A 27,154-nucleotide genomic window follows, 5' to 3' on the forward strand; every position below is an offset into this window, starting at 1 on the left:
TTTGATAAATAATTTGGAACTTTTTAAAGAAGATTTGAGCCTAAAGTCCAACATCTGTATTTGTACTTTCTGTCATTCTACATTAGAGTGTATTTTTTTGGCATACTAATGCAACAAAATTCATATTTTCGTATGTGGTGTAGTTTTTTGAGACTTAAGAGTGCTTGCAAATTTGCAATCTATCATCTCAAAGGAAAGCAAAATGGTTATAGGAATATTATCTTATTCCTATTTTTGTTATTATTTGCACTCCATGTAATTTACTTACGCAGAACAAATAGAATGGAGGACGCTTTGGAGTATGTGGGAGTTAAATTAGTGATGCAGGACAGTGCAACGGTTTTGTTCGATCTCTAATTTGACCTATTTTTTACTATTGTCTACATTAATCTCTTTAATTCAATTTATCAAAGTTAAAGGTGACTTTGCTATCGCTATCAATTGCTTTGAAAATTGCCATTATTATGTCAAAGCAATTTAAAATGTTCCATTTTCACTTTTCATTGGATTTTTTTTCAGGATGAAACCTATTCAACTCTCACATGGTGATAGAGAAAAACACCTCGAAAGAGTCTATCAAAGAGTTCAATATGTAAGTCAGGAACCCAACTCTGACCCAAAAACTTAACCTATTAGGTTTTGGACCCTTAGTTACATATTAACAGCTCTGTCTCCATCTCTCGGACCAATGTGGGATATAACCTTTTACTCATAAACTTAACACATGGGATTTGAGAAAACTACCAAAACGCTTGTTTCAGAACTGATATTGGCGTCAGAAAGGCAATATGCCATCTTTGTACTATTGCAAGTAGAAAAATCATTTTAAGTTTTAAATTTCTGATGATTGTAGGTTTGCTGGTCATGACTTTGCAAATGTTGCTATTGTTAGTGCAAGAAATGATTTTGCAATAGGAAACGGTGCTTCTGACTCTTTTGAAAAGTAGGAAGTAAATTAATAAGAAGTGAAAAATGGATCTATAGTGAAAATAGCCTGCGCACTGTAGAGGGGATGGAATTTGATCGTGGATATTTTTTCTCCTTGACATGATTGGAGTTTTGGATTTCATATTTGTATCTGATGGTATGTGGTATTTAAGATAGGAAACCTCTGTATTCGCAATTGCTTTTGGTTGCCTAAAACATCGCATAGTTCAAGGATATTTTGAAACGATACTAGGAAGTCTCCAATTGTGATAGTTGCATACAACATTGAAGAGGAAGTTCCGACTCCATCGTTAATAGTCCCTTGCTATTAGAGGTCTTGCCTTCCTTGAGCGCTACTATCTCTTGATAGGAAAGAATGACAGAAGAATGCTTGAAGCTAGAATTTACCACATTCTTTCATTCTGATGACATTTTTTATTGCAATTTCAATTAGTTAAATTTACTAGATGGCAGATTATGGAAAAAAAAAAAAGATAGATTACAACCTTAAATTCACATTCTAGCACCAATTCTTCTTGGATTTTGAATTGTATCTCCAGTTTAAGAATTTGTCTTCTTCAATCTTATCTAATTCCAAAATGTTGTAAATTATATCACTTATAAAAATTTTCCTAATATGTGAACAATCAAGGCAAATGTAATAAGCTAACATAACATTGTTATTGAAATTGAAGTTGGCATGTATTTGCAACTTACTTTAATAGTTATATTATTTAGCTTTCTCTTAGTGTTTTCCTCCTTTTATTTTGTATCAGAATAATCTCATTCGGCGGGGCACGCCAATCTCCTATAATCTCACCGCAACGCGTGGTGTTGACCCTCCTGGTCCAACGACTAATCGCAAAGGGCACCAAATAAATAATAATTAATAATTAATCTAACACTCCACACATTTTTTAAATGCTGATCAAGGATCCAGCTGTCCAAGAATGGGACAGAGATCACCAACTCCATTAAATTAAACTAAAGAGAAGGAAAGGAAATAGCGACTTCAATACCCTTTTTTTAAAATTATTTTGTACCGATATAAGAGTATGGAAAAAAACAAAAGAAGTTTCTAGTTAGCTAATTAACATAGAGGGCTCATTTAGCTTTCTTTTTTGTGAATATGGCTTAGCATAGCTTTCCCTTTTGTCTTGCTTAGCACATAGGCCATAGAATTTGCTGGCATACTTGTTAGATTTATCTCACATCAATTGTGAAATAAATAGGTTGTTTGATTACAATTGATTGACGCGCACAGGATCAATCGTGGTAATAATTTATCATTTGCGAAGTTGCGAGTTGCTGCAAGCACACCGGGTAAAAGACCATTTGATCCATTTTTTGCATGTATTGAAACATCATCTCTTCCATATTAGGTCTCTTCTCTTGGACTGGTTGAGGAGGATATTGCGATTTTTGCTGCTAGCCTTGAAATTCCGGTGATTACACAGGTTGCTCCCTCCATCAACCTCCATGATAAATTAGGGTGATTATACCACCCTGGATTATAAGTGTTAGAGAAGGAATCATTCCGTTGCTAAATCCTTTGACCACCGTAAAATTCACATCCTCCACCATAGATGGGGTGTTTCTATTGTAACAACCAGCGGCAGCGTGTCCATACATGTTGCAATACGAGCATGGCTTAGGAGACTAAGATTCACCCTTTAACATTGACTGCATTTGTTGCATTTGTCGAGTTAACTCAGCCAATTGAGCGCCCATATCTTTATTAGTTGACACTTCATGCACACTTGCTCTTTTACCCCGACTTGCTTTTTGTTGCAAGTTGCTGGATAGCATCTCATAAATAGCAACCATTTCCTCCGGAGTTTTATCCCTGAAATACCCTCCAGCATCAAAGTTGACCATGTCTGGGTTGTAAAGGATGGTCAACCCGTCATAGAAAAACTGGATTTGCAACGCCAAAGAGCACTAGTGATGAGGGCATTGACTCAAAAGCAGCTTAAATCTTTCCCATGCTTTGTGAATTGGCTTCCCCTCCATATGAGAAAATGAACGGATCTTATTCCTCAAGTCAATTGTCTTTTGTGCCGAGCAATACTTGGTCATAAAGATGTTATACACATCTTTCCAAGTTCTCAATGTACCTTGTGGTAAATTCAAGAGTCAGGATTTTGCACGGCCCTTGAGACAGTATGAGAAGCATCTCATCTGCAAGTCATCTTCAGATATATCAATGAAAGGAAAAAATCCTTGCAGAAGGGATTAGAGTTGTTTAACCAAGGCATCATGTGGAATGTCAGAAATGGGGAGGAAATTCTTCTGTGGTGGGATGACTGGACCGGTAGAGGCCCCCTTAGATCAATGATCTCTGGGCCACTCACCCAAGCAGAAACCAAAATGAAAATCAAGCAAATTTTTGGAGAATTTGATGCTTGGGATTTTTCTTCTCTCTCTTTTGAACTCCCGGACAATATTTGCAGATTCATTCAAAGCATCCCAAGGCAGTTAATGAGTAATCAATCTGATACTCTAAGATGGAAAACCAACCCAAATGGATCTTTCTCTGCCAAATCTGCCCTTCTAATTTTGGAGCAGGATCTAAAGAAAAAGCCCCCTCAAGGGGATTTTGAACTATGGTCTTGGGTTTGGAAGGTCAAAACAAAGTCCAAGGTTAAACATTTCCTTTGGCTAGCTTGCCAAAATAGACTGCCTTCTAAGGCACTTCTCCTTAAGAGAAATATCATTTCTGACTCTTTTTGCCCTCGCTGCAACCATTCCTGTGAAGACTCAGCTCATGTTCTTAGATATTGCCCACATGCTTCCTCCTTTTGGCAAAGCCTCAACATTCCCACTTCCTTTGATCTGGATTTTACAGTTTGGCTTAAAAATGGTTGTCTGTCCAAGCATATTTCTCCATTTTATGGAATCCCCTGGGGTACTGTTATCTCTTTTGCCTGCTGGAATCTTTGGATTGCCAGAAACAAGGCTATTTTTGAACCATCTAACCTCTTCTCCATTCTGCACAATACTCTAGCAATGGTGGCTGAATACTCCTTTTTAGGACCTATTCAGAACATAGTACATCCTAGAACAGAAGTGCTCATTAACTGGATTCCCCCTGAACCTTCCTGTTTCAAAATCAACACTGATGGATCTTCCATAGGGAATTCGGGTCCAGCTGGATCAGGTGGCTTGATCAGAAATCACCTAGGACACTGGATAGCTGGGTTTAGCAGAAAATTGGGACATGCTACCAATATTCTTGCTGAGTTGTGGGGGATAAGGGATGGACTATCCTTAGCTTCCTCTCTAAACTTGCAAAATGTTGAATTAGAAGTTGATGCTAAAACTGCTCTAGACTTGCTTAAATCGGCAGATACCTCAACTCATGAGTATGCTTCAATTATCTCTGATTGCAGGTTCCTGATCTCTGCCCTGCCGAAAGTCATACTTAGACATGCTTATCGAGAAGCAAACCAGTGTGCTGACAGATTGGTAAAACTGGGTGCTCAACAAGACGTTAATTTTGTATGCTATGAAAGTATTCCTTATGCTTTGAGAAGTCTAGTAGATGCAGATCTTAAGGGAATTTGTTTCCCTCGTTTTGTACCTATAACTTAAGTTTGTTTTAATATATAGTCCCTTTTATTACCAAAAAAAAAAAAAGGAAAAGTCAGGACCACAGAATAAATTTCATGTTTATTTACGTTTAAAATATGACCACTGGTAAGGATTTAGCATTTTGATGGAAATAAAAGTAAAAAAAAAAATAATAATAATAATAACACACAGGTAGTAGTGGATCATAGCTGTCCAAGAGTACGAGAACTTCATTTGTTTTTTTAAATGACTAGTGGATCGTAGAATATTATTTACGTTTTTTAAATGGCTAATGGATTAGTTCAGAATTGAGTCGAGTATAGTTTTCCTCTGTACTCTTATATCGATACAAAATTATTTAAAAAAAAAAAAAAAAAAGGTATTCAAGTCGCTATTTGCTTTCTTTCTCTTTAGTTTAATTTAATCGAGTTGGTGATCTCTGGCTCATCTCGGACAGCTAGAATGTTTATTATTACTTTTTGTATCCTCAAAAAGCTGGATCCTTGATCTGCATGAAAAAAAATGTGTGGTGTGTTAGATTAATTATTAATTATTTGGTGCTCTTCGCGATTAGTTGTTGGGGACAGATAGGAAGTTAATTGCTCTTTCCGTGTTACGTTGATAGTCTTGACTTTTTCTCACACACGTTAAGAAAATTTTGTTAACTTTACTCAAAAATTAAATCTAGCCTAATATTTTTCTAAAATGTTCTTACATTAAAAATAAAAAAAAATAAAAAAAAAACGCAGCCAAGTAGTGGATCATAGCTATCCAAAAATGAGACGGATTACCTACTCGATTAAATTAAACTTTCCTTTCGGCTGATCAAGGATTTAGCGTTTTGATGGAAATAAAAATAAAAAAAATAAATGCAGCAAAGTAGTGGATCATAGTTGTTCAAGAATGAGAAGGATTACCTACTCGATTAAATTAAACTAAGGAGACAAAGAAGAAATAGTAACTCTATTATTTTGGTTCGTTATTAGAGTACAGTGAAATCTCTATAAATTAATACTCGATAAATTAATAAATTTTATTAAATAATAATTTCTTTGATCCCAACTTGAACTAACAAGTTAAATTAATATTTTTGATAAAGAATAAGATAATAATTTTATTTTGAAAAACTTACATAATCCTTTGGTTCCATACGTATCATAAATAAATAATTTACTCAAAAATATATATAATATTTTCTTAAAATATGAGTCTATTGTTGTTTGTTTTTCTTAAAATTTAAATCTACCTAAATCTCATCCCCAATTTTTCTTATTGTATCTAAAAGTTCCTTATTCAAACTTTCTGTGTTAGGTTCATGAGTAAAAAAGATTACATCCCACATTGGTCCGAGAGATGTAGAAAGAGTGGTTAATATGTAAGTAATGATACAAGACCTAATGGCAAACAAGCCAAAAGCATGAAAGATGGACGACACACAACATTTAATGTGGTTCGGCCCCACCATTGAGTTACGTTCACAGAGAGAAACTCGTTTTTTATTATGAGAGTAAAATTCTATACAAAAATACAATTTGAACCCAAACCCAACCTTTGTATACTATCTCTCATTTCCCAAGAACCCTCTCTCACCCCATGTATAAGACTAAATGTTGCTTCTTGTGTGCTCTTTTATGTCTTTTTGTAGTATATCAACCCACCTATTTATAGAGAATATTATTTGATCAAAATACCAAATAACAATAGAAAACCAATTCTCATTCCTAAAATTGTACAAAATATGAAATAACTTCTAATTCTAAATAAAATAGAAAATTTCTTAACTACTACTTCAGGTAACTAAAATCAATTAAAAAACTAGTTACTTCCACGTAAAATAAAAAATCTATTTAAAAGAAATTAAATCAATTTCCTATAACTGTAGATCAGTCAAGTTTGGCGATTTTTATTTTGCGGAGCCCTTGAAGCTAGCTTGCTGCCCTATTGTCGGGGACTGCATCATCTTTATAAGCTTAGCAAAGTGCGCGACGTGGGGCCTTTCTTCTTGACTTCTTATTTTGTTTTATTTTAAGTCTTTTTAATTCTAAACTTGAATTCTCATATTACAATAAGAAATTATGAAAAGTTATTGATAACTTGAGTGCTTGCTTCGAGTTATTGATACTTTGAGTTGCAACCAATAAAATTGAAAGAATTTGAGCACTCTCAAGGTGTTTTCAAAGGCATTTTTGGCTGAGACCCGGGGCAAGCATTTTGATACTTCATGATTTTAATTTTGAAGGAACATATGTTTTAGGTTCAAGCAATTGAGCATTAGCCTATACTTTGATATGCCCGTCGATATAGGTTTTTTCTTTCAATGCTACTGTGACGTGACCAAGCCGTCCAAAGCAGAGATAAAAGAATAGTACAAAATGCTTGTCCTGCGCTATAATTTATTTTCACAGACCAAGAAGATGAAAATCAAGTTCTACCTAACACTTAAAATAATATTGATTAAATAAAAAAGCAAGAAATTTCCATTGTAGCAGCATCCTAGAAAATTAATTTCCTACTAGTTGCTTAAAAATTCCTTGTTTGACACTTGACACGTTTCTCCATCGAAGAAAGGTAAAAATATGTTTCAGGCGTTTATTAGTGCCACTATCCAAGCTGCCTGGGGACGGCTTTATCTCTTGCCTGCACTGATGGAATTGTTATTAATTTATTTATTTTTTGGGGAGTAATAAAATTATTATTACTGTAATTTACTGCTTCAGTAATCAAACGCAGAGACAGTATAATTTTCTCTTCCTAATAAAAAGTAAAAACTTCCTGGTTTGACATATTAACTCTCCACAATCTGCAGGCGACAAGGACTGCTACCTCCAAGGAAATAAAATAAGGTTGAGGCTCTTATTAGTGCCATTATCCAGGCTGCCTGGGGACGGCTTTATCTCTTGCCACGGATATGGTTTGGTAGGGCGGATTTACGCTGGGCCGCTGGGGGCACGGCTACATTGCTCTTAAATTTCTACAAAAAAATTGATATAATTTCAAATGTGCCTCCCGAAGTTTTGTGTATCTATTGATTTATATGCTCTTAAAGTTATCTTTGATTTTACCTGTTATTACAGCTACGATAGAAAAGATTTTTCAATTATGAACATAACGAAGAATTCGTTACGAAATAGAATGGAAGACACTTGGATGAATGATTGTTTAGTTACTTATATAGAGAAAAATATATTTCGTGAAATTCAAAATGAAAAAATTGTAAACCGTTATCAAAATATGAAAACTCGTCATGAGCAATTGTAAATGGTTTAGTTTGCTTTTTGAAATAAAATTATTATCACATTAATAATTTTGAGTTTGTCTTTTTATGTTTTTCATGGAATATATGCATCATTTGTACTTGTTTGTGAATTTTTTTTCCTTAAAAAAACTAGAAAAAGAGTAGGTAAAAAATTTTTGAGTTACTTTTGTCTCCACTGAAAATTTTTTCTGGCTCCGCCACTGCAGTAAAATGAGTTTCATCTGCTAACATTATCATATTTTACTGCTTCATTTATCAAAGTACTTTGCTTAATTTTTTTTGTGTAACGATAAATCTAATCTAGTCTAAACTACTCATATTCCTACTCTAGCCTACTGGGGGTTTGCCCAATTGACCCGAGAGAATTAACGGGGACTGAACCACCATCGGATCAGACAGGTACACCATGCACTCGTGTAGATTTAAAAAAAGCCACATACATAGTGACACGTTGATGGGAGGTAAGGTTTGAATCCTTAACCTCCCACCCCATAATGTACGTGATGGAGGAAGTTGCTTAAGTACTTTGCTTAATGTGTTCAGCATTTCAAGGCGAAAGATTCAATCATTGTTTGAATTCGAGCCGGCTTTAACTAAGCTCAAGCAAGTCGAATAACTTGACAAGTTTGAACTCATTTATATGTGTTTGTGTGCGCGTGAAGCTCGCATGCTTATCTTAGCACAGCAAAGCATATTTATATCGAATAGATTTAGGTATTGTAAACTTTAAACGTATGGACACTGATAAAAAGAAAATTAAATAAATGCATGTTGACATTGTAAATTCATTGTTTGTTATCAATACCTCTATGTATAAATCTATATTTACTCAAAGAAGACAGCCACAGCAGGCTTTCTTGTTTCATTACTATTACTACTTTGATTATTGAGTCTTCCACAAATTCTGCTTCCTACAGTTTTCTGTTCCATCTTTGTTAGTCAATTGCATCACCTGCCTGTACTCTTGGTTCAAAAAAGTCCTTCATATATTGTTGTCTGATCAAGTACAAAAAGGCTTCCTAGTTTTTACACTGATATCAAGACTAGCGTAGAAGACATTGGATATGGCAGAAGCCGCTGTTTCTCTGGTGATTGACAAGCTGGGCAATCTCTTGATTCAGCAAACCGTTCAGCAGATCGTATTCCTCAAAAATGTTCCTGAACAAATTCAAAGCCTGAAAACATTGCTGATCGACATTCAGTGCTTCTTGAAGTTTGCAGATGAACAACAAGATGACAACCCAATGATCCGCAACTGGGTGTCTAAACTTAGAGATGCAGCGTATGAATCTGAAGATGTCATTGAGACGTTTATTGTTAAGATGCAGGCCTTAAAGAAGAAGGGCATCTTGGAAAATTTGTCTTGCTTTCCCAAACGGTTATTATATCTCTACAAGGTGGGGAAGAACATTGAATCCATCCAGAAAAAGATGCTCGATATTGAGAAAAGTCGCCTGACTTTTGGTATTGATCAAGTTCTTGGAGAAGGGACGAGCACAAGAGGAGAGGAGCTGCGGAAATTGCTGAGATCCTCACCTTTCACCGAGGACAAGGATTTGGTGGGCCTGGAGGAAAAAACAAATTCGCTGGTTGCACAACTTCTGGTGCAGGACAGCAGCCGCCGAGTAATATCAATTGTTGGAATGGCAGGAGTTGGCAAAACAACTCTTGCCAGAAAAGTTTACAATCATGTTGACGTGATTCGATATTTTAATTGCCGTGCCTGGGTTTATGTTTCTCAAAAGTGCAGTGCCCAGGAAGTACTGGTGGGAATCATAAAGCAAGTCGAAAAACAAACCAAGGAATCACTTGACTTGTTGGAAGGAATGCAAGAGGCAGATCTGGAGAGGATGGTTCGGGAGAAACTTCAAGACAAATGTTACCTTGTAGTTCTTGACGATATCTGGGAAGAAGAAGCTTGGGATTCTCTGGCAGCAGCATTTCCTAATGTAAATAATGGCAGCAGACTTCTAATGACTAGTCGCTATGAGAAGGTTCCTCGGTATGCGGATGCTCTAAGCAAACCTTATAAGTTGGAAACCTTGGGAGAGAAAGATGGCTGGCAATTGTTTCTCAAGAAGGCACTTGCTTATGGTTTGACATCAGAATCCAAGTTGCCCCCAGACCTAGAAGCCATCGGAAGAAAAATCGTTGAAAGATGTGATGGTCTTCCTCTGGCGATTACCGTCATAGGACGCCTATTACAAGGAAAGAGTGAATGGAAAAGCGTTCTGGACACTCTCACCGACCAGTGGTCAAGGGGCCGGAAAGGAGTTTCAGCTGTTTTGGCATCAAGCTACAATGACCTTCCATCTTATCTCAAGACTTGTTTTTTGTCCTTTGCTATCTTTCCAGAAGACTTTGTCATCCCAACACGTAAGTTGTTCCATATGTGGATCGCTGAGGGCTTAATTCATCAAAAAGGAGTAGAAGTATTGGAGGATGTAGCAGCAGATCGTTTGGATGAGTTGGTGTACAGGAACTTGGTCCAGGTGGTGGCATGGACTGCTAATGGGAAGGTCAAAAGTTGTCGAGTCCATGATCTATTGCGTGATTTAGCTGTTGCAAAAGCAGAGGAGGTAATGTTTCTTAAAATCCTTGGAGAAAGTAGTAGTAGTTTTCCCTCATCTAAATGCCGGCATCTTCTTGTTAATTCTTGCTCTGAAAGACTAAACTATCCTGGAGAATTTGAGCACTCAACCCCTCCTCTCCGCTCCTTGATCTTCTTCAATGTTGCTGAAGTTAAACATGAATTTAATTTGAGTTTTGCAAGGTTCAAACTACTTAGAGTGCTTGACCTGCAAAATATGAATACCTCGTATTTACCTGAAGAAATTGGTGAACTTTGTCTTCTAATGTATCTTTGTTTAAGACGCACGAGGATCAAAAGGCTTCCACTCTCTCTAGGTTGCTTGCAAAATCTGCAAACGCTTGACATATATATTGTTGGCTCAGTCGTGGAGGTCCCCAATGTGTTATGGAAGCTTAAAAATCTCCGGCATTTATATATTCGTGAAACAATTAAACATGTACCACTGAAGTTTGATACTTTGAAGAATCTCCAAACTCTGTGTGATGTATATCTAGATACTCTGATTGGTAACAAAATGATGCTGTTAACCAGCATGAGGAAATTGGGGGTGTGGATAGAAAGAAGCTCGAGAATTGATGAACTTTTTAGTTCAATTGCTGAGCTTGAGAACCTTGTCCACCTGGTATTGTTACGTGGTGGAGTAGAGGGGTTTCCATCTTTGATTGGCCTTTCCCGCCTCAATTATGTCAAACGGCTAAAGATATCTGGCAGGTTGACTGAGCTACCAAGCCCTCATAATTTTCCCCCAGAACTCTCTGATTTGTCGTTGCGTGCCATAAGACTTGCAGAAGATCCCATGCCAACACTGGAGAAGTTAGAACACCTTTCCATTCTGAAACTGAAAAATGCCTACATGGGAAAAGAACTAGTTATTTCAGAGAAACAGTTTCCCAATCTCACAGTCCTTCAGCTTGAGAAGCTGCCTAATTTGGTTGCGATCAAAATCGGAAGAGGTGCAATGCCACAGCTCAGGTGCTTGCGAATCAGCAACTGCTACTCTCTAGAAATGCTTCCTGAAGAGCTGAGGTTCATGAAAGCTCTTGAAAAGGTGGAGGTAGTGGACATGCCAAAAGAATTCATCACTAGGCTTCATGGAATGGATTCATACAAGGTCAGTCATGTCCCAAACATTATCGTGACCGGCACTCTTGACCCTAAAATGTTGGGAACGAAGCTCGGGATTCGAAGGTTCGCAGACGCGTTCGTAACGAGGGGCAAGAGAACTTCATAGCTGGAGTCAAAATTTCCAATTCCAAGTGAACTTCGCGTTTAAATAAAAAATCAATGCATATGTAGATATGTACTTTCTATTTCTCTGATTATTTCTACTACTGCTTTTGTAACTTGTTATTGTTATTTATTGCTTCTAAGCTAACGATGCTATGGTGATAAAGGAGTTAGTAGTACTTTTTATTCGTTAGTTTTTGTTTTTTTTGTTCAATTAGTTAAATTAGTCAAGTTCTTGGCTATAAATATTAATTAGCTGACAATGATAATGATGATGAAGATAATGCGGTTGGCTTCTTAAATATGAGACTTGGTACCTTTTGGTTTTTAATTGGGTTGGAAAAGAAAGAAATCTTGGGATTTTTGATATCTCAAGTTGACGATGATAATCATAGTAATAGAGTAATGATGAATTTCTTGGGGAGCCAACAGGGAAAGACTTTGGTCAATTTCATTGAATCATCATTTTATACCAAATCATGAATTAAAAAGCTTTTGTGTGTGGACATCCAAACAAAGGCCTTCAATTAAGGTTTGGTGTGGTATACTCTCTCATAGTACAGTTCCATGTGAAATGATGTGTTACTCTATGAAGCTTTACCAATTTTTGTAATTGGAAATTCTTGATTTAGGAATCTTCGTATATTTACAAGTGATGAATGTGGCTTTGCTCCTACCCTTATGCTTTTCAATGTAAGAATTGTTTAGTTGGTGTTGTTTACTGGTACTAAGTGTAGAAATAAAAGGTTTAAATTACTCTTCCGAACTAATCTGCGTGACGTATTCCATTATTTTTACTTATATCAACATATAACGTCTTCATAATTCTTGATTTTGAGGATCACAAGTTTTGAGAAATGGTCCATTTTCTATTAATAGGAATCAGTCAAATGATTGGCTTATTCTTGCTCCTATGTTACAATCATGTTTTATCTTTTTTTATTTTTTTAAGTAGACGTTTCAACTCAGGTCGATTTGCTAGAAAAAAACACTTAGGTTAATTTAAGTATGGTTATGAATGAAAAAGCTCCTGGTACAAATAGCAAACATTTTTATATGTGTCATATGGCAATTTATTTTTGAGTGAGTATTTTATACACTATCAGTGTATATTTTTTTTTATAATAGTAAGTTTAAATTATGGCACATAATATGAATTCAAATCATGTATATGTGATAAATATCCATGCCTGTTAGTGCAAAAAAATCACTACACTGTTGGTACATAAAAAGTCAATCTTTTTTTTTTTTTTTGCTTCATATTGCTTTTTTGGTAGTTGTAGAATAAATTATCTAAGTTACAGGATTACATGTAATTTTGCTCAATGATAGATCATACGCATTTTTTGTGTTCTTTGAAAACTTTTACACAATTTTCCTACATTATCTCGCCACATTGGATCAATGGCGAAAGTAAAAAAAATCAGTTTTTTTGTGAGTAATTATAATTTCTTACAAAAAGTTGAAGCTTTTTTTTTTTGGTTTTGGGGGGGGGGGGGGGGGGGGGGGGTAAATCATGAACAGGACCTTGGAACAAGAGTGGCGAAGGGTTATAATTTTTCACGGTGTCCAAGCCATGACAAAAAAATCGTAACTTTTTTTCTTTTTGCAACAAAAAAATAAAACTGCTAATAACTTGCATTGCTTTGAAAAAAAAAAAAAAAAGCAAAGCACAACTTAATTTTTTTACCTTAAGTTCCATACCCATAAGGTGTGTCCCTTTGTACCTAGATGCTCTGATTGATAAAAACCTAATGATCTTAATCAGCTTAACGAAACTGGGGGCGAGTATGCATGGAAGCTCAAGATATGAAAAAACTTTTCAGTTCTATTGCTATGCTTGAAAACCTTGTCTCCCTGAAATTGTCGGCATTTATATATCCGCGCATCAAATAATAAACGTTTACCAGTGAAGTTTGATACTCTGAAGAATCTCCAAACTCTGTGTAATGTGCATTTAAATACTCTGATTGATAACAAACTAGCGCTGCCAATTAGCATTAGGAAATTGGGTGCCCGGAAGCTCAAGAATTGATGAACTTTTTAGTTCAATTGCTAACTAAGCTTGAGAACCTAATTGTCTCCCCTGGTATTATTGATGGATGAAGAAGAGGGGTTTCCATCTTTCATTGGCCATTCCCATCTCCTCAATTATGTCAAACGTTTAAAGTTGTCTGGCAGGTTGACTGACTGACCTGGCGCTCATAATTTCCCCCCAAGACTCTTATCATTCGACGCTGCTTGCCACAGAACTTGCAGAAGACCCCCAGAGTAACGACGTCGCTTGGACTCCATGATATGCTGTCTCTTACATGCTGCAACGTTAAGAAAGGAAGAACTTGTTGGCCTCTGCATCTGATCTCTACCTGAATTTGCAGCAGCAGCAGCAGCAGAAGATTGTACACAAACTGTTAGTAACTATCATCAAAAAACACGTACAATTACAGTTAGTACCGCGACCATTAATCACAGTGTTCTGACTCCAACTGATTCCATAAAATTGATTTTTTTTTAAAATAAAAAATGTAATGTTGCTACCATGAAATGACTTAGAAATAAGATCATGAATGGGGACCTTTTTTCTCTTTTTTTAAAATTTTTTTTTTTCATTTTTCTGGTTCATATATAAGTATATCATTATGGATGGTGGTGTGTATTGGTGTTGAAGTCATGCTTTGTCAGGAGCTTACGTCTTCATATATAAGTATATCCATAGGAGCTTACTGTACTTTTGAATTTGGTCCTACCCACACCCACAGCCGGTGCCCGCCTACCCTTTGTCTTTCCTCCTCCCTCAAAGGCCAACAGAAGAAGGTAGAGAGAGAGAGAGAGAGAGAGAGAGCGGTACATACATGAATAACTGCTACTACTACCATATCTTTGCTTTGCTTTTATAGTTTTCAAATACATCGCATGATTCCTCCATGCACGTCGCTTTCCCATCAAAGAAACCCTTTTGACACAGCAACCGAGGAAAGCTTGACACAAACAAAGAAACAAGAAACCAGCAGCACAAGAAGCAAATGGTAGAAAAGTATCTTATTTCATGGCCTCCACTGGCCTCTCAGGTTCAGCTTCTCAGATAGGCAAGATTAAAATTCTGCCAGCCTGTTGGCTTTAGCAGTTAAAGGAGACACAGAAAGCAGTTTCTGTACTGCATCAGAAAGACCTTGCTCATGATGGTTTCTGGACACCCTCTCGGTTCAAACAGAGCCAGAAATCACCATCTTTGTGGGTTGACAAGATGTTACTCTGACAAACAAAATTGTGAGACAAAATTATTTGGACAAAAGGGAAATAGGCATCTTATGTGCTGTAGAGGAGTGATAAACAGCCTGAGAAAGGGGAATAGGGAATAATTGTTGCATTGATTTCCTGATGCCAATGACTAGGCCATTATTCATTTCAGAGACCAGTTTACTTGCAACAAGCTTATTACCCTGAGGATAATGCAAGAAGTAAGATGCACTACATCAGAAGCATTATTCATCTAATGCTTGATGCACTTCATCAGAAGAAAAGAAGCAAGATGAGAACTAAGATCATTTCATGCAGATTTTTCTTATCAAAATTTTAAATACTCACCATGGATATTTATTCCTTGATCCGGTTGTGAGGAAGAGGATGCTGCACTTCTCCCTTGTTGCTCCCCTTCTCCCTCATTCCTTTCTTGGTTCCCAGATTCCTCGATATCTTTCTCTTTATTTTTCCGAGTTTGTGTGTTGGTTGTCTGAAAACAAAATGTAGGAAATTTATTCTTGATTTGTGGTTGTTTAGACACATAACTTCCTTATCCCACTCTCCGTAGCCTATCACCAAAATAAGATTAATACTATAGATAGTATTCTACTGATAATTAAGATAGGGGATAAAAGAGGCCTGAGATCAGGTATTCCCCAGATTTAAATCCAAGAAAATTTGACCATCTGGTGAAACCAAAACTTGAAAAAAGGAACGATGGCACTGGAGAAGTTTGGAACACCAGTCCACTCTGAAACTGAAAAATGCCAATGCAGGAAAAGAACTAGTAATTTCAGAAAACCAGTGTCACAACCTCACATTCCTTCAGCTTGACGAGCTGCCTAATTTGATAGAGATCAAAATCAGAAAAGGTGCAATGCCGCAAGTCAGGCTCTTGGGGATCAGCAAGTGCTAGTCTTTGGAAATGCTTCCTGAAGAGTTGGAAGTTGATGAAAGCTCTTGAAAAGCTAAAGGTAGTAGACATGCCAAAAGAATCCTTCATTAGGATTCAAGGAATAGATTCGTACAAGGTCAGTCATGTCTCAAACATTATCCTGACCGGCATTCTTGGACCTCAAATGTTGCTTATAGCTTGAAGATTCGGGGAGCTGTTAATTGAAGCAGGTTTGGGGACTTTATAGCTCCACTTTTCAAATGAACTAAAATTGAATTTCATTTCTTTAGAGCTCAATTACGTGTTTTGTATTCTTCACCCGCCTGGATTCAAAATTTCCTATTCCAAGTTAACTCCACATTTTATTTTATTTTTTCCCAATTAAAAATCAACGCATATGTAGATACACAATCTCTGTTTGTTTGATTACTATTACATAATCTCTATTTGTTTGATTAATTAAATTTTAAAACTCTTTAAAATATCACAAGAATCAGATTTATTTTTCAAAAAATTATACCTCAAGTTTTCCTGCTAAAATCATCAAATCAGTCTTACTGTGGGCCTCCTTCCCCCCTGCAAAGGATCTAAACCTTTGACAATCCCAAATCACCAACCTCAAAAAGAAAAGGAAAATGTTACAGTCTAATTATCACAATGGCTGCTAAAAGATATCAAGATAATTAGCGGAGCAGACACGAAACCTGAATCATGTCAGTGAAGGGGAAAAAATGCAAGAAAATGTTAAAGCTAATGTTAATCAATACGGGATCACATAGTTGATGATAAGATGAAGTAATTTAAAGACTCGCAGGTAATAGTAGAAATTGATAGACAAATGATGCCCAATTTTCTTGCCTTACTCTTCATCATCAGTCCATTGAAATTTCCTTGAAAAGTAAAACCAAGATATGGTTATTTCAGAATCTTGCCTCCGTTGCTTGCGAAGTCCAAGTTCATAAACAATATATATATCATTATCATTACTATATAAACAGTATAATGAGTCTTGGCAATAGGGAGTACAAGTGTAAGTATATTTTGATCTTAGTTTTTGTTATGCTTAAATTACCCTTATGTCTTTTAATTAGAATTATTGCATTTCAATCATGACATTAATATGAAAAATGAAAAGTTTTAATAAATTACATCTAAAAAAATGCTGGTAATTAAAATTAAAAACTGCTCACTTACAACTATATTCACTAATTATTTTCTTCATCTCCAATTGTTGTATGTGTTAAAATTATATCCAATTATTATATTATTATGCGTGATAATTAAAGCTAACTATATTTTATATACACATTGGTTTAGAAGAAAATCACAATTAATAAGAAGACAAAAGGTTATAAACAGTTAATGAGAAAACGAAAGGTTAAATTCATGATTAAATTCACTATAGTGTGTCATATTGACCAAAAAAAACTTCAAAAAATTATTGATAATTATAAAAATATAACAGAAAAGGTATACAACTACTAAAATTGATAAAATTTGTTGTATCCAAATCATAATGTTTTAGTATGCATTTTGCTTAGGTTTTGTTGTATACACTGGTTTGACATAATATATAAAATCCTCTTCTTACTTTTACATTCTAAGTAAAATATGCAACAACTTGGTTTAAATATGATAATCTTCCATCTTCATAGTTTTTATAACTATAGAATGCACAATAACTTTTAATTGCTTTGTATATAATAAACATTTTGTACAAATACCAATTGTTAATTTTGTTCATTATATAGTTTCTTAGTTTATATTATGCCAATAATCAAACTTTTGCACAAAAATTTAATATATTAAAGATTTTACATCTTGAAAAAATATATTCACGTGCAAAGCACGTGAGTTATTACTAGTATATATATATATATACCATAATATATCAATTTTGCTCTATCTTCTTTCTAAAACTCTTGTCACTACAAATATCTAGGGTGATATCATGAAATTGATGCCACTAGACTGCATAAATGTACAGCATATAAATAAAGTACTTTGCATCACTTCTGTCACACAGAAAAAACCAAAAGTAGCAGGGCTTGCAACTTACAAGCGGCAGAATTCTAGGCAAGTAAAACAAAAATGGAGAAATAGTACAACACATAGTGCCTTGATTATCTAATGACGCTTGCTAATAGGATAAACTCAGCAATCTCAAGCTTATCTTGTGCTCCAAGCAGTCAAATTGGACCTTTGGGACTTGGAATACATTTTCAGCTTGAAGTAGTTCTGATTTGACATTTTCTTGCTTTCAACCATGTTAACGTAGCCATGCTTTGAGTCATCAGGCATTGACATCTTTCTCGTGAGCTGTGTTTAGTGGCAGTGCCAAAATATTTTCTGATTGGAATTTCAATTTGGTTATAATGATACTTAAGCGGGGGTTTTTTTTTCATCTTTCTCGTATTCTACAAAATTGTTTGATTTTTTTTTGTTCTAATTTCCTAGCACAATCCCTCTCACTTCCCAAAGAACGGTAAGGATTGCAACATAAAAATTGACCAAACTGAAATATATGGGGCCACCTATCGTTTCCGGAGAAAAAAAAAAGTATATGGGAGCCCATAAGCAACAATTATAAGATGATTTATCTCACAAGTATTGTGGCAGCAAAATCCTGGACTCTTCACATGGCTTTTGAGTAGTAGAAGAGCCAATACTGTTAACAAGTCCAGAAATGTGTAACAAGCCGAGAAAAGTGAACGTTCCCCAATGCATTCACTCTTTTCAACCAGAGACACTAGTTGCGAAACCAAAAGAGCTAAAACTGGTCGAATATTCCAACTAAAATGTATATGAGTTTAGCCTAAATCTGAAACTTGTGTACAACTTTTCAATAAAATAAGAGAGTTCCCAGGAAATTCAGCTTTTAACTTGAGGTTGCTTGGAGGAAACCGGCTGCTGGTTTTGTCCTTTCGGGGGAAGTTTGGAAGCCATCAACCGCAATTCATTTGCAATCTCAGTGAAACTTGGTCTTTCTGATGGCTCTGCTGACCAGCACCTTTCCATGAGTGACTTCCAATCTGGGTCACAAGACTCTGGCACAGGCGGGCGCAGCGTGTTGCTCACAATACCACCTGCCATTGAGTACAAGGACAGTGTAATAAGCACCCAAGTCTCCCTGCATATGAAAATAATACTGCAGATACTGTCAAATATATGTGCAAGATTACCAATAATAGCGCCGTAATGCAAGTCTGCATATGGTTCTTCACCAGTAACTAGTTCCCACATCACTATTCCAAAGGAATATACATCAACCTAGCCAAAAATGTCAAAGCATGGCTTCAAGTCAAGGAAGGGCATATCATAACCATATTCCACAATTTTGAAACTTCATAAGCTTCGCCACCAACTCCCCATTCATCCCCCAGAGGGAGGGATGAAGAGAGAGAGAGAAGGGGGGGGGGATGAGGAATAACAGGGGGAATGAGTTAATTAGCCAATGCAACAAACTTTGAAGTATCAAAAACCTTTTCAGAGACCAGATTACTGCTCCCATTAAGAAGCTCTGGTGCCATCCAAGGGAGGGTGCCACGCACACCACCTGAGATTAGTGTCTGACATTTTACCTTTGACAACCCCAAATCACCAACCTGAAAAGAAAAGAAAATGTACCAATTAGAGTCTAATTATTGCAATTGATAGTATAAGGCATCTCTGAATCATATTAGGGAAGAAGGAAAATACAAGAATATGTTAACACTAATGTCAATCAACAGGGGGCCACAAAGTCGAAAAGATCAAGTATTAAAGACTTCCGGTACGGAAGAACGTTGATAAACAAATGAAGACCAGATTTAATTGTTCCAGCCTTACTGTTCATCACAGTTCATTTCACTTTTATATTTCCTTGAAAAGTAAAACCAATATGTGGTTATTTCACAAATTTGCCTCTTTTGCTTGCCAAAGCCCAAGTTCATAAATGGCACGTGTTTAATAGGTACACAAATCAAAGACACACATACTTCAAATTGGATTTTCAAAAGAGAAATAATGATTTGCTCTATTTATTTTTTCTCTGTCACTACAAATATCTAGCGTAATTATAAGTTTTATGCAACTAAACTGCATAATGTAAAGGGTATAATATATCATTTCGCATCAGTTCTTTCACACAGAAAAAAACAAAAATGTAGCAACTCTTTTGCAAACAACTCCCAATAAATATATAATGCCCACGCCAAGTAAGCATCATTTTGCATCCATTCCCAGAAGTCACCATGCTTGAGGAAACTATTTGCCAATGTAAGGATGGATTTATACATTTGTACTGAAGATGAGAACAAAAGCTACAATAAAATTTATGACAATTCTCAAGAAGCCACTAACCTTGCATATTGGGCGGTGTGGGTCACGGAGATTTACCAATAGATTATCACTTTTCAAGTCAAAATGTACAATTTTCTTCCCATGCAAGTATTCCATCCCAAATGCAACATCCATAGCAATCAAAAGACGCTTGCGCTTATCAAGATTCCTGGTAACAAAAGTAACGATGCATCAGCGTCTACACCTTAGTAGTGGCATATTTCTAGTTAAGTAAAACAACAATGGAGAAATAGTACACATATAGTGCCTTGATTATCTAATGATGCTTGCTAATAGGATAGACGTAGCAATCTTATGCATCATAACCGTTTCTTTAGGATCAAGATGTTGAACTTTCATCTAAGTATACTATCTACTTTAGGACTCTAAAGCAGCCCTTCAACTCCCAACTCCCCAAAAAAGAAATCCCTTTATTCCAGGGGAAGAAGTGAGCAGAAACAAAATAACTCCAAATTTGAAGACAATATGGACATTATGAGATGGAAAAATTACCTGTCACCTTTCTGCAAAGCATTCCTCAGTGACCCATTAACCATGTATTCCGTAACAGTAGCAACAGAGCCTCCAGGACCATCAAGCACAACACCATAAAATGCAACCACATTTGGGTGGTGCAAATCAGCAAGGTTGATTGCCTCATTCCAGAAATCATCTCTCTAATCAATCAGACATTATGAAACAGGTAAGTAACAAATATGCAGAAGAATTAACATATGAACCACAGGATAATAGAATAGACCATGCGTTCTTCTTCTGATGCCTTCCCCGCAAAGCATCTATCATTGATTCTTTTAATTGCAACATCTGTACCCCTCCACTTCCCATGATAAACGGTACCAAAAGTACCAGAACCCAATTCTCTTAGCTCTTCAAGATCGCTATTCTTAATAATCTGCAGACAGCCGCAAGAGCAGAAATAGGATGAGATAAGGAAAATAAAAGCTTAGATCAACGGACAGACTCATAGATCAATAAGAAATGAACAAAAAACCCAAACTCAAACCTGTAAGCGGCCAAGGCCATCTGAAATAGGGAACCCAAAATTTATCTTCTCCGGCAATTTGGCCTTGATTTCCTAAATAAGTATATCAGGAGCAATGAAGTGCATAAGCAGGTTGTAATAATAAGAAAATGGTGCAACAGTCTGAAAGGACTGTCAGAAATGGTACAAAGAAGAGTCACATACCTCAATTTTATCTACATTCAGCACTCCTCCTTTATCAATATTGTTAACTTCGTCGGTTTCAACGCTTGTAGAAGGTGATTCACTCCTCCCGTGTCCTGATAAATCAGGATTTGAAGGCAGAGAAGATTGAAGGACAGAAGCTGCTACACCCTCAGCAACAGCCTGAAGTTCTTGCTTGATCAGTTCCTCAGCTGAACCTTTAACATGGAGAAAAGAGTAAAACCACTTGGAAACATAAATGGAACTAGCAAATGCAGTATAAAATAAAGAGAATAGAACAAGTTCCTTACCTTTACTGGGCCGTGAATGCTCTGAATTTACATCTATGATCAGATTGCCTGAGGGATGGGCAACTCTATCCTCTGCCCTCGAATCTGTGACCACGCCCGTGCTACTGCCCATCAACAATTCACCATTGTCAAAACGATTCTCGCCAGAAGCATCCCTAGGACCAAAAGATTCCTTCTTTATTTGAATTTTAATAGGCCTAGGTGGAGGGAAATGCGTCTCATGCCGCAAATTCCAAGGGTCCTGGTTGCTAAACAGTGAGTTTGAGCTGTCTGGAAAATCTCCTATCCTATAAGATGGAGATACAGATGACAGGGTACTTCCATCTGATTGAACAGCTTCAATACCACCAGAGACAATATTCGGGTGGTATCGTGGAGCATTTTCCTTCCATTCACCCACAGTAGCATTTCTTTCAGATAATTGAGCTGAATCAACACCAGAGAAAGCACTATTGCACAATATCTCATCTGGAACCAAATTTACGCCAAGTTTTGAATGACCATACATCCCAAGATCACCTGCCAGAGGAGGCTGTGCTACCTCATAACGTTCTGACTGCTGCAATTTCTGCACATTAGGAACCTCAGTTGAAGAAATAGGCAAGATGTCATTTAACCTTGAGTTGTTCGCATCAAGAACAGCTTTTGGTTTGCTAAAGGCGGCATCTAAATATGCCTCCCTCCCAACAACCTGCTGGGATCTATTGTCCAAGATCTCTTCTTTTATGGGATTATCAGTTGGCGATTTACTCTGCTCACTGATGGGTAACACGTCAGCAGGGCTTATCCGGAGATTCTCAATCCTCCCATCAATCTGTTTCAGATGGTCATGAACAGGCTTGGTGTTATCTTCAAAAGGAGCTGAGACAGGAAAATTACCAGAAATATCTTTTGGAGATTCATGCAGCACATAATCAGATGTCTGCAAAGGCAAGCCTCCAGTTGCAGGAACGTCAACATTAGTCGGTTTTCTCATCATAGATTCCTGTGTAACTTGGTATTGACTTGAAGCAAGGACTGGCTGGACTGCAATATCAGGGGATGTTTGTGGAATGGTACCCACAAGGACCCCATAAGGAGATTGAATACCTCCAGTCACTCCTACCGAACCTTGTGAAACTGGAATCCTAGGCTGCTCGATATTTTCTGGCCTTTGGTGAATAATCCTATCCTTGGCATAGTAACCCTCTACATTCTGTGCTAATCTATTGCCCTCTGACGGAGGGTTTCCAACTTCATGATTTAGATTAGTCACTAGTTTTGGTGGAGACCCAATTCCCTGTTGTTCAACCACAGATTCCCCAAAACCTCCAGCTGCAAAGGCCCTACTAACTGGCTGCCCTCTATCATCTAAACAGAGACTATGATATATTGATCTTGAATCAGAGCTTGCAGGGCTCTCCTTCTGATCTCGTGCTAATGTGTCTGAATGGGCATGAGGTAATGCTTTTTGACACATGTAACAGTCCTCAAATCGTGGGAAATTGTCAGGAGCTAATGCCTGCTGATGTGGCACATAACTTTCAGAGTAGGCCACATGTTCTGTTTGGGGGATCTGATGCCAGCCATAAGCTCCACCCAGCAATGTATGAGGAACTGGAGGATGAAATGCATTATAACCTGGGTCAGCAGGAGCATGGACAATTCTCTGACCTAATTGGCTTTCCGTAGGATAAGGCTCCAACAGGATTTGCTGTGGTTGAACCAGATTTGGATTCATGCTGACATGAGAGGAAGGAACCATAGTCATGTGAACTGCAGGAAAAAACTGCTGATGGGTGGTACCTGTAGGACTGATATGCTGTTGGGCAAACACAGGTGCCACAGTCCCCAAAAGCTGTGTAGGGAAACCCATCTGAGCAGGATTCTGAACATAATCCGAACGGATACCAGTTTCTTGCTGGGGATCCATGTAAGGATGCAAGTAAGGAGAAGGCGCTGGAATAGTTGCCTCCACTTGCTGCATTTCATACCCCATTTTTTGCTGCCCATTAGCAGTCACAATTTTAGCCAACTCATTCTCCACATTAGCAGACGAAGGTGAATGACCAGAGTTACTCACTAGCATACTAGGTGGAACAGCAGAAGCTTCAGCAGAAACTGCAGGACTTGGATCAAAACCTGACGTTCTTGTCAAAGCTTCTTGAGAAGCAGTTGAATTCAACTCCCTTGGAGACAACACACAAGTAGATGGTGGACCAGTAATCTCCCCTGATCCACGGGCTGTGCTGTCAACAGCCTCGGACCCGTTCACATCCGAACTGTGAGTGGAAGTTGCACTAGCAGTACTCTCCTTCCTCGTGATTGCAGGTCTGCCAGTAACATCCACATAACCATTCACTGCCTCGACGTACTTCTGTCCACTATCATGCCAATCACCAATGTGGACCATACCCACTGAGTCAACCTCAGACGCAGAAAACAAAAATACCCTCAACTTAGCAGACCCATCCAGAGACCTCTCAAGCAACTTCTCATACTCATCCATCATATTCTCAAGATCATCAGGACAAGAAACCGATACAAGAGCATCAAGATCCTCATCAGGCAACTGATACTTAATGACCACATTCTGTCCATATATATCGACCATTTTCCGATACAAATCAGGAAAACTGATATCCCTCCTTACACTAATAATCCTAGTCTGCCCACCAACATATCTCAATGCAGAATCACTTGGCCTTGGCAATATATTCCCCCCAAAACTACACAAAAACTTGACCTTCTTCCCTGAAACAGAATCATCACCACACCCATCACTAGCTTGATCAGAAACCGTGCCCTCACTCCTTCCTCGACTATGAAAAGACGAACCTCCTAAATCCACCCCACCGGCAGCCAATACCCCTGATGGGGGCAGAGGCACCACGCGCGGGACCCACCCAGGAACCCCAGGAACAGGAACCTGGACTGCCCCAGGAACAGGAACGGGAACAGCACCATTTCCAGCAAATCCCAGACCAACAAACCCAGACTCTGACACGGTAGAAGGGTAATAAACAGCCTGAGCAGAACTAGGGCTACCGTCGCGAGGAGGGTTCCCGTAAAACCCCTCAACAGGCCTCGCCGACGAGGTCACTGTGGCAATGCGGTGGTCCTCGGGCACTGTTCTAACTACATTCAACGGGCGCAAATCTTTTGGTATTGAATTCTGATCAAAAGCCATCTAAAATCTACACTCTTATATACACAAAAGCTAATAAATTTCCGGGTTCTAGTTCAAATCCAGAATGAAAACTCACAATCTTGATCCAAAATTTTTCTAGGGCTTTTATTTCTTTTACTGCACTCAATTACTTCCCTCAAGCATTGAACCCCTGATAAACCCCAACAAAAGCAATTACAATCCGAGAAAAACAAAGAGTTTTCAAATTTAACAAATTCTAATAGAACAGTAAAAAAAAAAAAGAAAAGAAAAGAAAAGAGAGAAAACACTTGTACCAGGAGAAGGAATTAGCGGTGGCCCAAGAGAGAGAGAGAGGGGGGAGAGACGACAGAAGAAAGAGAGAGCGTACAAACTGGCAAATTGCTGCTGAGTCGGTGAGGTGCTCTGCTGCTAAACTCTTCTTCTATCTATCCCTTTCACCCCTCCCCCTCCCCTCTTCCTAATTTTTCTTTCTTTGTATATATATATATTTCAGGAAAAATATGAATTTGGGAATTTTTGGGCAAGAAGATTTTGGAGAAATTCAAAGGAAAAATGTGGGCTGGGATTGAATGGATAGAGACAGCAGTAAATTTCTTACTGTTATTCTTGATTTGTTACAGAAAAGTGTTTCTTAGGTATTAAGTAGCGGCGAGGCAGTACTGTTTAGTGTGTGAGTGCGTGTAGCGGGGAGAGGGGAAAGGGCACGTGGAGAGGCGCATGCAGAGCTGGAGCTAGGGAGTCAAACAAACGCAAACATGGGACGAGACAATTTTGAGGGAATAGAAAAACCATGAGAGGGAGAGGAATATTCTTATAATGGGAGAGGGACTTGTGGACTTTGTGAATTGTCAAAATTAGTAAGCATGACTAAAGTAGTGATAGCAATAAAAGTTCCATTTTCCTTTTGAGGAAGATTTGGTTCAATTAATACGAGGGAAATGCCTTTATGTAATATTGCAAATGCAAATGCTTATATGGGAAGAAAATATATTTTCTAAATGGATTTCTGCAAATTCTGCCCTATTATAAGTAACTAATCTTATACTATTTACGTCTCAAGTTATGATAAATAACTACTTTCATACTCTCTACGTTCAATATTGATAGTTTGGAATTTTTTTTTACATAATTTAAGAAAAATTGTTTAACTTTGTTGTTAGAATAAATCTAGTCTATTATTTTCTAAGATGTTTTTATATTCATTACAACAATTACCACTGTAATTGTCTTAGAACATTAGGAGTATGAGTAATTATTATAACTTTACATTAATTAGAGTGATAATATATATTTTTTGATAAAAGTGATAATACTAATGAAAAGTGTACCATTCAAGACATGAATCAAAGTTTGGCTTTTGATATGTCAATAAATTTTAGAAAAGTTAACTTTATTAACTAAGATAGGTTAGATAACAAAGTTCATTAAATAAATGTATTTTATAAATATTGAAATTCAACTATATTATATAATATAATTTAGGAAGGATGAAAAAGAAAATAACACTATCAAAATGAGAGGAAGGGAGTATCAATTAATGAAGTAACATAAGTAGTTATTTTTTTGTATGAGTAAAGAGAAAATTTTGAGAAAAAGAAATACAATCAATGAGGAACTAATTCACAAATTATTGAAATTACAACTCAAAATCACTGCATATAAACTCACAAATTTGGAGAAAAAACGATTTAAATCCAAGTCCTCACACATAAGCAAATAGCTGCGAGTTATAAACTTTCTTATCAGACGCTTCTATCTAATACGAATTGGGGGAAATTAGTAAGATTTTGCGAAATATTGTGTACTTGGATTGTACATTCATTTTTTCTTTGAGTATATTTGTTGATGGGCTTAGATTGAGAAAAGTATTTCTTTATGGAATTTGTGCATTCCATCCAGATGGAGCCTATGCCTATAAGGGGAAAAAAAACTACTTATGAAATTAATTTGTAGAGTCATATGCTAATGCAATATCTGTTTACAAAACTAAATCTTTCCACATAAAATACTATAATTTTTTTCGTTGAACCCATAGCATATTCTCTTATGTTTAGAGTCTAGCTCGCCGACAATACCATTCCACTGTCAGTTGTAAAAACTTATGGAATATTAAACCGCCATTCGGTTTCAATCATTGGCAACGGATGTGTTGGTAAGACAACTCAAGCCAAAAAGGTTTATAATCAAGCTAATTTGAGGTCAAGATTTGACTGCCGTGCTTGGGTCTGTGTTTCTTCAAGCCACAATCACAAAGAGATGCTGAGAGCATAAAGCAGTTGAATACGATTAACTAATGAGCTACTTGAAATTTTGGAAAAGATGCAAGAGCAGGACTTGGAAAAAAAATCTACAAGCTAAATGTTACCTTGTGGTACTTGATGATATATGGAAGGAAGAAACGTGAGATTGTGTTGCTAGGGCCTTCCCTGATGTCCGTAGATCAAGTACATTTTTACTTACAAGCATGCGAATGCT

General features: G+C 37.0%; 3 protein-coding genes across 4 annotated transcripts in view; 2 read left to right on the plus strand and 1 right to left on the minus strand.

The window, feature by feature from the left end:
• LOC113740778 (putative disease resistance protein At1g50180) overlaps positions 1 to 2,423 on the plus strand; it is a 28,995-nt gene extending 26,572 nt beyond the window's left edge. The window contains exon 4 of the mRNA XM_027268302.2: positions 2,310 to 2,423. Coding sequence (XP_027124103.2) covers positions 2,310 to 2,423 — 114 coding nt within the window. The remainder of the gene's footprint in view (positions 1 to 2,309) is intronic.
• A 6,183-nt stretch (positions 2,424 to 8,606) lies between these two features.
• Positions 8,607 to 11,769, plus strand: LOC113740779 (putative disease resistance protein At1g50180). Its single transcript, XM_027268303.2, has one exon. It carries the CDS (start codon positions 8,821 to 8,823, stop codon positions 11,578 to 11,580), a length of 2,760 nt encoding a protein of 919 aa, XP_027124104.1. The 5' UTR covers positions 8,607 to 8,820; the 3' UTR covers positions 11,581 to 11,769.
• A 6,518-nt stretch (positions 11,770 to 18,287) lies between these two features.
• Positions 18,288 to 25,295, minus strand: LOC113742831 (RAF-like serine/threonine-protein kinase PRAF). Of its 2 annotated transcripts, none has more exons than XM_027270828.2 (10): positions 24,973 to 25,295; positions 21,529 to 24,848; positions 21,239 to 21,435; positions 21,056 to 21,127; positions 20,792 to 20,944; positions 20,545 to 20,708; positions 20,053 to 20,200; positions 19,194 to 19,316; positions 18,894 to 18,981; positions 18,288 to 18,797 (listed from the first exon to the last, which is right to left on the minus strand). In XM_027270828.2, exons 2-10 carry the CDS (start codon positions 24,695 to 24,697, stop codon positions 18,583 to 18,585), a joined length of 4,329 nt encoding a protein of 1,442 aa, XP_027126629.1. In that variant the 5' UTR covers positions 24,698 to 24,848; positions 24,973 to 25,295; the 3' UTR covers positions 18,288 to 18,582. The 2 variants fall into 2 exon arrangements, with proteins under 2 accessions (XP_027126629.1, XP_027126630.1); XM_027270829.2 differs by having other exon boundaries at positions 19,206 to 19,316; positions 24,973 to 25,292.
• Between the last annotated feature and the right edge of the window lie 1,859 nt (positions 25,296 to 27,154).

The sequence above is a fragment of the Coffea arabica genome, chromosome 4e (assembly GCF_036785885.1).
Source record: "Coffea arabica cultivar ET-39 chromosome 4e, Coffea Arabica ET-39 HiFi, whole genome shotgun sequence".
Taxonomy (NCBI): Eukaryota; Viridiplantae; Streptophyta; class Magnoliopsida; order Gentianales; family Rubiaceae; genus Coffea; species Coffea arabica.